Genomic DNA, 10,278 nt, shown 5'->3' on the forward strand with positions numbered 1-10,278 from the left:
ACACTACGGAAGGTGACGACTCTACGCCCCAACACCATGGAAGGTGACGACTGTACGCCATGACCACCATGGCAGGTGACAACTCTACGCCACGGAAAGTCTGCCGCCGCCACCGGTAACACAGTGCCCCTTCGGACACCACCGTATCAGCGGCTTCCTCTGTATACCACCGTATCAGCGGCTTCCTCTGGACATTACTGTATCAGCGGTCTCTTCTGGGCATCACCGTACCAGCGGCTTCCTCTGCATATCACCGTATCAGTGGCTTCCTCCGTATACCGCCGTATCAGCGGCTTCCTCTGTATATCACCGTATCAGCGGCTTCCTCCGCATATCACCGTATCAGTGGCTTCCTCCGTATACCGCCGTATACAGCGGCTTCCTCCGCACACCACTGCATCAGCGGTCTCTTCTGGACATCACCGAATTCGCCGTTGGCTCCGCCGCGGCCGCCGTGCCCAGCTCCGCCACAGGGCGCGGCTCATCGCTCCAGGCCTGCGACTGCTTAAGACAAATTCAGCCGCTACGATCCCAACCGTCGAAACTGCTCGTGAACTGCTCCCAAACGAAGAAAACCGAAAGCACACAACGCAGCGAGAACGAACAGCCCGGACGCCCAGCGTGCGTCTGGATCCTCGGTTCCGAATAGACACGTGGTTCCAACTCCAGCGTGGATCCGGGAACCTCGGCGTGCTCCGATAACCCCGGTGGCACGCATCCACCCGACCGCGCGCGCCGCCAAGTTCCCCGTGAGAATGCGTGACCCCCGGCCGTGACCTCCGGCCGTGACCCCCGGCGCGTGCGCCGAGTCCAGTCGCCAGACATGAGCGCATAACGTCGTACCGTGTCCAGCGGGCGGCCGGCTGGCGCACAGCTTGCGCCAGCGCCGCCGCTCAGAGCCTCGGGGGCGCCAACCGCGGCCGAAAGGGCGCCAAATGCGGCCAGAGGCCGCCAACACCGGCGGTGTCTACGCAAGTGACCTCACATCGGCGCTGCGTGCGCGAGTGACGCCACACCAGCGGTGTCTGCGCGAGTGACGTCACACCGGCGGTGTCTGCGCGACTGACGCACGGCGGCCGTGCCGGGGGTCGGCGGCGGGGGCGGGGGAGGGGCGGGGGCGACGGACCCACCTATTTGCGAGCCGTCCTCCCCCAGCCGGTGCGACGGGCCGGGCAGCGGTGGCACTGAAACACGGCGTTTCGGCGTCAGCGTGCGGCGGGCAGGGCCGGCGCGGAGCCGGGCCAATACCACGTCGCGGACACCCGTGGAGACGACACGCACGCACAACCGTGACGTGTATGCATCTGTCACACGTCGTGCTTCAAATCTGGTACAGATCTACGTATCACCTGCTTACGCAACCGCGTTTAACGCACCGATCAAGGGTGCGCATGCGCGCTGTGTTTCCAACGATGACTGTCTCTCAAGTCTTCTGATCACTGAAACGTTAAAAATGTCGCGTACGACTGTCCGCGTATCAACAACAATCACGTCACGTGTATTACGGGCACAAACAAACCTTCTTCCGCTGTAGTTGTGATGATGATGATGATGATTTGGGGTTTTAGGGCGCATCAACTGCTATAGGTGTAATGATGTCTTGATAACTGTGCTGCGCCAAAACATATCCCAGCCGGCGCCCTAACGCTGGTCAGCATCATGCCCCCCCCCCCTCATCCCCACCACCACCACTAACCCATTACCCATTGGGGGGGGGGGGGGGGAGGGAGTTAGGGCGCATCGACTGCTGCAGGTCATGCAGCTCCCCTTTACCCATCGTTCATATTTCACAAACGTCACCTCACATTAGCATCACATTATCACCAACTTCCTCACCAACCATTCCCATCCCACAAACTCCTCACTCGCTATCATCACATTATCGCCCACTCACCGGGATGCACGGCGTCGGCGGCCATGTCTAGCGAGTGGTCCGACCCGTCATAGCCGCCCTCGTACTCCGCCACGTGGCACAGCGTCGAGTCGAGGCTGAGCTCCTCCAGGTCGTCGTCCTCGGTCAGGTCGATCTTCTCCACCTTTACGGCCGGCTCCGGGCGCGGTTCGGGCGGCGGCGGCGCCGCCGCCGCCGCGGCCACCACCGGCACCGGCGACGGAGCGGCGCGAGGCGGAGGAGGCGGTGGCGGTGGCGGCGGCGGTGGCGGTGGCGGTGGCGGCGGCGGTTGCAGCGGCGGTGGCGGCGGCTGCAACGGTGGCCGCTCGATGGCGGTCGGCGACGCCGGCGGTCGGACGGGGGCCTCGCCGCTCGACACGCGTCGCCGCTTGGCGGCCGGGCTGGCCGCGCCCGCCGGCGGACGTGGCGCCGACTGGCGGCCGGCGGCCGAGTTAGTCGTTGACCAGGCCGCCCACTGGCGTCCCCCGTTGCATAGTGGGAGTCAACGGGCGTCGCACTACGCGGCGCTCACGTGATGACGTCATAGGGACAAGACAAGGTGCAACAGTTTACACCAGACAGAACGGACATCTACTGACATCATAAGAATGGGCTCATATAAAACCAATAACATGGATCAGGCACTCCAAACAATAGGTGAGAAGTTAACTGGAATGGAGTCCACATGCCAATGACGGCTGGAATTTTCAAAGTCCTCCCTGCAGTACAAAAATCAGCCTTTACATGATAACTCATAACAAATGTCCTCACGACCTATACTAGACATGCCTGATATAGATGGACAAACATCATGATAAATTTTGACCCAAAAGGCCACACCTCTTTTGCCCAGCCTCAAGGTGGCAGATCAATGCCCACCTTGTCATCATCGCCACTGAGACCCCTGATCTGCAGCATTTCCGCCGTCTTGATGAAGCTGGCCAGCTGGCTCTGGGCCACGTTCACACTGCCCTTGTACATGAACTCGATGATGGCCAGTAGGTCGGCGGCCGACGTGTCCTTCAGGAAGATTACCATCTGCTGACAGGGGTTGTTCTGCAACGGAGAAACCGGTGTTTTTAAGGACACTGCAGGATGCTTCCATATGTACGCATCCATATGAACACACCTGTTACACACATATGCACAAGCATACCCAACGAACACACACACAATATATATATATATATATATATATATATATATATATATATATATAGATAGATAGATAGATAGATAGATAGATAGATAGATAGATAGATAGATAGATAGATAGATAGATAGATATGCATAATTACACAGCACAGCTTATTCTGTGAGCCACTTCCCTTTAGTTAAAAGTGGTGCATAAATATAAGTATATAAATATAAGTAAATGTCATGTGCAACTATCACATAGGTTTGCTTGGAATGAATGTACCAAAAGCGTGGTTGAGAAAGGTACTCAGATACCCAGGTTTGCCAGGAGAGCATGGGGTAAGTGTCCAAGAAATGCAAAAGAAACTACGATTTATTGGTCTGGCAAGTGTTGAAACGTGTGTGTTGTGTATGGGACCCAATGCCAGACTTAGTCAGCTTAGGCTGCCAAGCTCAGTCCAACAACAGCTTAGTCCATAGCGTAGAAACGGTTCAGACAGGGGCAGGGCCGATTCGAGTTTGGGCAGACATGATAGGCAAGAAAGTGGGAGTGATACGCTCGTTGAGCTGCGCCGGACACCGCTGGAACATGGACGAAAGCAGGTCAGGCTCGCGCAACAATTAAAATTGCATAATGGACATAACAATGTTAATGGTAAAAGTACCCTTGTTAGACCGAACCATGTCGGGTAGAGGAGTCATTAAAAAAGATCCGCTTAGTGCAGTCTTGTCATTTCATTGTCATTCCACATTTTTTCCTTAAACGATTCAAGATTGAAAGCCGGTGGATTTTAATGTGATGTCTGAATGTAAGACAGTAGAGCAGTTTAAGAATATGTTCTCTGCCACTTCACCATGATACAAGCACTATTAACCCTCAGTTGTTCAGAGCCAGTGGGGGGAGGGTGTGGTAAGAGTGACGGTATAATGCAAACTGCTGAAGTGGCAGTCTACGAGTGTGGGAACGAGTTATCAGAGTTTCTTACAGACTGCTGGCCAAGAAACGCTCAATTTCTAGGATACCAAGGCAAGTTCATCACACATGCACCCACAGCACAGGTTTCCACTACTCACTTTTCCACTATTCATATACCTCCCTCACATAGAGCATGTTCCCAAGGTGATGGGCCTCTCAAACTCTCTGTATCTAACACTCAGCATAAGATAAGCGCTATATCACCACACAGTTCAGCCCGATGCGGACAGAAGGGCAGGGGGTGGAGGATGGTAAAACCGGCATTGCGTTGTGGGATTGTCAGCCTGTTAAACAGAGTAATTCACATTTCTATGGGGTTTTGAACTGAAATAGCCTTCTTGAAGATCATTCAGTGCAGTTCAGAGTCGTGACCTTCTTAAGACCCAAACCTCTCTAGTTTCCCCACTATACGCCCGCGAAGACGGGGAGACTTTTCGGGACAGCACCTCAAGGTCACCTTCGCATTCATGACATGAGGATGCTATTCAAATCCTGCCATTCCACAAGCTATGTGGCAACCAAGGCCAAGAAAAAAACACGGTCGAGCTATTCATATCTGGCACACATGAGCATGCTTTCGAGACATAACGGCCGTCAATTGGCTCAATCAGTGTTTTGCAACGTATGGTGACATAATCGAACGATGATATATTGAGGAGCATATTTACTAAGCAGAGCAATTATGCTGCCTTGGGCAGTCTCTTCGAAAGTGTGTACATATCTATAAATGAGCTTGTTTCATCATATCTGACGTTTCCTACAATATCTTCGAATGTGAAACGTTTCATTTCAGTGATCATAGGCTCAGGAGAAAGTGACATCCAGCTTCTGCTATCACAACATAATCTTTCACGTGAGAACAAGGAAGTTGCATTTAACAATCCAGGGAAACAGAATAAGCCATACACAGAGCCAAATTGATCGGCGTCACACCATGTATCCAGCTGCTCCTGATCCCGTACCTTGAGCAGGTCCCTGAAGTAGGGGCTGCAGGCGGACAGCATCATCCGGTGCGCGCGCACCCGCTGGCCCTCGCAGCAGAGCGTGATGTCCACCAGCTCCTCCTCGTGACGCAGGCAGTCGAACAGTGACGTCACGCTGTCCTGGAAGCTGTCCCACTTGAGGCAGAACTTCTGGCCATCACCAGCTGCCTGTCAGCACAGAGAGTGGCAGTCAGACACATGCCAATATGTCCCACTTGAGGCAGAACTTCTGGCCATCACCAGCTGCCTGTCAGCACAGAGAGTGGCAGTCAGACACATGCCAATATGTCCCACTTGAGGCAGAACTTCTGGCTATCACCAGCTGCCTGTCAGCACAGAGAGTGGCAGTCAGACACATGGCCAATATGTCCCCACTTGAGGCAGAACTTCTGGCCATCACCACTGCCTGTCAGCACAGAGAGTGCGTCCAGACACATGCCAATATGTCCCACTTGAGGCAAACTTCTGGCCATCACCAGCTGCCTGTCAGTACAGAGAGTAGGCAGTCAGGACACATGCCATATATCCCACTTGAAGGTCAGAACTTCTGGCTATCACCAGCTGGCCTGTCAGCACAGAGAGTGGGCAGTCAGACACATGCCAATATGTCCCACTTGGTGCAGAGCTTCTGGCCATCATCAGCTGCCTGGCAGCACAGAGAGTGGCAGTCAGACACATGCCAATATGTCCTTCTATCATAGCTGTCAGCTGACAGGGTCTCTTTCCAGGGCAACCAGGAGCACAAACCTTTCAATAGTCTGGGTAGGAGTCAATTTGCTCCCCTCCCCCCAGTGTCGGAAAACTTGACGTTTCCTGGTATAATGTATATCAGTAGATTGTACTTCAGGATTGTGACTAGGTAAAATCAGATATTTTGTACTCCATCATGATGTAACAAGCACAGCTTTTGGAAAAACTCACTTTACCTCCTTGTGTCAGGACAAAATAAAACCAGAAGGTGCAACAGCCTGAGACTTGCAGTTTCCATCAGGAGCCATGTATTGATATCTGCAAGAGCACAAATCTTGCACCCACCAAACTAAGATGCCGAAAGCAAGCAGCCTGTGTTGCCGCCTAGGTATATGATAAATCATGCATGGAAATGTGAAAAAGCATGCGAATGTTGAATGGAATCACCTCTGAACAATACTGGGAAACGAGAAACGAGTACCAGAATCGCACCGGTCTGTAGATTAGCAAAGCTCTCGCTTCCTATGCCCCACGCAGACCTACTCAAACTTGAACATGACATAACCCTCCATTGACGACAACCCGCATTAATAGCCCAGGATGCAACGAACATTCATAGAAACCGCACGCCCAATCACCTACCGCAGACCTCCGCCTACCCACGCGCTACCACGGTGTCATGGCAACGCAAATAAGACAATCACTCGCAATTCAGCGTCGGAAACGTCTCGAATATTCAGCGGCTTGCGCCCGCCTCCCAGCTCAGGTTGGAGGTCGAACATAGAAAAACTCTCCACTTGCTTTAATGATTCGCCTCTTCGTGACTGATTTGTCAATGGCATAAATACTCTGCTCGCGCTCATGCCTTGAACAGACTTGTAAACATTTGGAGGGAAGCTGTATAGAGATGGGCATCACGATCATGAAGAAAGACTTATTTGTACTCATCCAGAACCGCCATGTGGTTGGATTTTTGGCCACTTCCTGGTATCCGGAGTACAAAAATGTGACGGCAGCTGTGGATCTAAGCCAAGTTAAATTTGTCGCTTAAGGGTGTGGAATTAAAGCTGGTGATTCAGGCTTTACCAAAATACCCTTTAAAGTTCGAAAAACATTGCTATAAATAGCCAAAAAACTGTCCGGAGACAGCCACCTCACTCCCGCAAAAACACCAGGACCACGGGTAACATGAACCCTAACTTTGGCCCCGCAAATTAAGGAAAGGGGTTTATTAGGACAACAACATCAATTAATTGCAACATAAGTTGTCATATTTCGGAATGGTATCGGTTAAAGCGATTCAAAATCCATAAATACCTTGCATTATCCGCCGGAGTCAGCGGAGTGACTGACTCCGATCCCTTTTCGCCGGCCTGCACGGGTCTGTCAGGAATTGTACTTAAGCTGGCCCAGTAAATTGGTCAAGAGTGCTGTTTGTCTCTATTGTCTGGGTGGGATGTACAGGGCCTCGTGTGTTGACCGGCAGTGGGAAGGTGGAGGGCATCAATGTTTAGCTGTTTTTAAAACCAGCTAGCTGGTGGAGCGTGAGTAGCGTGACCGTGGTGGAGCGTGAGTAGCGTGATCGTGGTGGAGCATGCGTAGGTGGCCGTTTGTCGCATGTTCATTCGCATTTTTTTTTGTACAATTTTTGTCTGGCTGTGCTTACCGTACCCCACCCACTCCGTTTTGAAGGGTGTCTACGCCCGTTGTCTAGCCACCCTCCATTTCGGAGTGTAAAATCCCGATGCGTAATTACCCTCCGTTCTGGAGGGTGTATACACAGAGCCTTTCATAAATTGCAAACCAATGTATATGCACATGTGTTTCATAGTACAGAGTATGAGACTGTGTTATCTCAGTGCGCCATGTTTAATACTGATTTTTTCTTCCATTTACAGTGCTTTACACGAATTGCTGCATATGAAAAGTGGCGCTTTTGTTGAGTGCCACCCATTGCATCAGTATTTCTCAAAGAAAACCTAAATAAAGCTGCAATGACCCGCAGCACCCAGATAATTTTGTACACCACCATAGAAAATTTGTACCCCACTACCAGGAAAAATTTTTGAATTTCTAACACTGCTCCCCCCCCAAAGGTTAACGGCGCGGCGTAACGGGATAAAAAAGTTTGCGTAGTTGTAAGCCACCGAACGGCCGATTGTTTGGTATTGAAAATTTAGGTGTATCTTGCAAGGTCACTGACCTATGGCAGATCAGTCAGGCCATAGATTCAGCAATCAGTTTCTAGGGAATCATTCTATCTGATGCAACAGCAGATTGCTAGATGAAGCTATACATATCTGATATATTTTCTTAAGCAACACAACAACTGAATGAACAAACTTCATTGACCTAAGGTCAGGTACAAAAGCCAGACCAAGGTCAAAACTAACTTGCTTTATTACTACAGGGTCTGCTGTATGAGGCAGTTTCTGGTGCCCATTTTGAATTTATTGATCACAGGAACCAAATCATACATCTTTCCTAGATCTCTTAAAGGACATCATAAGTCACTGACCTAAAATTAGCCAGGTCAACATTTTGCTTGCAGGAACATAATGTCTAGTGTAATCATTGTCACTTATCCAAGTGCAAAACTCAGAGCATTCTTACAGGATTCTGGGTGTTGTAACCTTGCAAAGGTCAAGCAGTCACTGACCTTAACTGAGCACGTGAAATTTTGCTTAGAATTGGTATCTAGATTCTGTGTGCACTCTGGAGACCAACCTGGAGTTTGAACTTGCTTGACCTTAGTTGACATGAAGGTCATGACTTAGGAACCTCAAACTTTGACCTCAGTAAGTTTGCATAGCAGGCCAATACACCCTGTGAATTTGGTGTCTCTAGCTCTCTTAGTTCTTGAGATCCTTGACAGGTCAAATTGACCCCACCCCAACTGTGTGAAAGGTATCCAACCGACCACCCAGGCGCTTGCTAAGAGAGCTGAAAAAGATGTGAATTCTCCTGAGCGTGTGGACAAAAACTAACAAAATGTGGTCCAGCAAGTAAATCAGTGTCATTGGTCACCATGTTAAACAGCAAATTCACTTATGGAGAGCATGTTGTTCACTCACTTGTTGCAGAACCTGCCTAACATTTGCAGCTTGAGGGACCCAAGCTAAAGATGTGTTTGACCTGCAGTATGCATTGAAGAACACACATTATGCATACAGGACACAAAGATTATAAGCGCCTTCTTATGCTGCATGCATCTACATATACAACTATGTTTGTATCATTTGTAGGCCTGAGTCAGACCAGACCAGACCTGGACTCAAATTATCAGATCATTCTCTTAACCAGATATCTATCACATCAGATCATTCTAACTAAACCTTGATTTACAATCAAAATTAATAACAAAAAAACACATCTGTACACTTAGAAAGTACCCCCTAAATTCATCTTCCCATTTCTTAGGTGTAGACAGGAATATTGTGCTTAGGTAGGTGTACCCTGCACAGCATGGTTTACAGAGAACATATGGCATTGCCAGTTACATTTGAAAGCTGCTTTTGGTCGAGTTTTCCAGCCCTGGATTGGGGAAAAACCTGGTGAAGCATTCCATTGCTGCATCATGGCAACTTTCATTAACCTCAAGAAAATGGTTCTAATGCAAAGTGTCTAAGAAATGGTAGGTTCCTTTCATACCAGGGTCCTGAAAGGTGCAATAGAGTAATCAAAAACTTTAATTCACTAGTCATGGGTTGTTTAACCTTAACAGCTGTCATATACATTAAAAACTGACTTTCCCTGTTGTTATTTAGGTTGCCTGTTCATTAGCACAATGACATCTTCACAAGATGGATTGCACATTTTGCTCTCAATCACCAACAGATGAACCTTTTTTTAAACACTCCCACCAACCTTGTGCTGCACACTTCAAGCTTATACAGTGAGCAATATTTTTTTTCCTTATGTGCACACAATGTCCACAATAATAAGCACTGTGCAGCAAGTGGGACACCAAAAGCACACAAAACATCATAGGTTTGGGATAGGGATGAATATGATTGTACATCGATACAAATTTGAGTCACTGCACCGCACAACAACCGACGCGTACCATTTCCAAACAACAAACCCATCGTCCACTCACCATGATCGTGTTTTCACTTCTGTTGGCCGGCACGAGCGGCGCTCACGCCCTCCACTCCTCCCCTTCCTGACCGCGGGCACGCACTCCACCCGCGAACGACGCGTAATGATATCTATAGCCTGACAATGAACCAACTCCGAGTGTCCAAAACTAAAAGTGGTGCAAGCACGTACGCTTGAAATGCCGGTGGATGACAGAGTTTATTACATACGGCGCGCACCCACACATATGGCTAATACTCCATGTGGACAACTTTCCAACGGCTTGAGAATTCGCGATGGGAGAAAGTTCCGTCATGCAAGGTTCAAATAAACTACCTAATTTCTCGAGCCAACGTTGTTGACACACCATGACGTCACTGGTAACAGATCGTTACCGAACTGCCGTGTTGGAAGAGCTGGGAGTGCAAAAATGCAGCCAACAGCAGGCATCGAACGACTGGGATATCTTAAGAATTTTATCTATGAGCAAGTTCTAGCCAGGTCCGTGGACACCCGTGGTC

At 49.7% G+C, this 10,278-nt stretch overlaps 2 protein-coding genes across 2 annotated transcripts; both read right to left on the minus strand.

The window, feature by feature from the left end:
• Nucleotides 1-1,130: 1,130 nt before the first annotated feature.
• LOC119103065 (zinc finger protein 22) lies at nt 1,131-2,153 on the minus strand (the record flags this gene model as incomplete). Its single annotated transcript, XM_037226550.1, is given in 2 exon segments — nt 1,131-1,184; nt 1,895-2,153. Coding segments are annotated over 2 exon segments (79 nt in total), but the record flags the coding sequence as incomplete, so codon positions are not given.
• Nucleotides 2,154-2,746: 593 nt separating this feature from the next.
• On the minus strand, nt 2,747-5,424 carry LOC119092473 (longitudinals lacking protein-like). The gene is made up of 3 exons (XM_037215438.1): nt 5,404-5,424; nt 4,967-5,155; nt 2,747-2,947 (listed from the first exon to the last, which is right to left on the minus strand). Exons 1-3 carry the CDS (start codon nt 5,422-5,424, stop codon nt 2,747-2,749), a joined length of 411 nt encoding a protein of 136 aa, XP_037071333.1.
• Between the last annotated feature and the right edge of the window lie 4,854 nt (nt 5,425-10,278).

This window comes from Pollicipes pollicipes, unplaced genomic scaffold, assembly GCF_011947565.3.
Source record: "Pollicipes pollicipes isolate AB1234 unplaced genomic scaffold, Ppol_2.1 Scaffold_1600;HRSCAF=1878_pilon_pilon_pilon, whole genome shotgun sequence".
Taxonomy (NCBI): domain Eukaryota; kingdom Metazoa; phylum Arthropoda; class Thecostraca; order Pollicipedomorpha; family Pollicipedidae; genus Pollicipes; species Pollicipes pollicipes.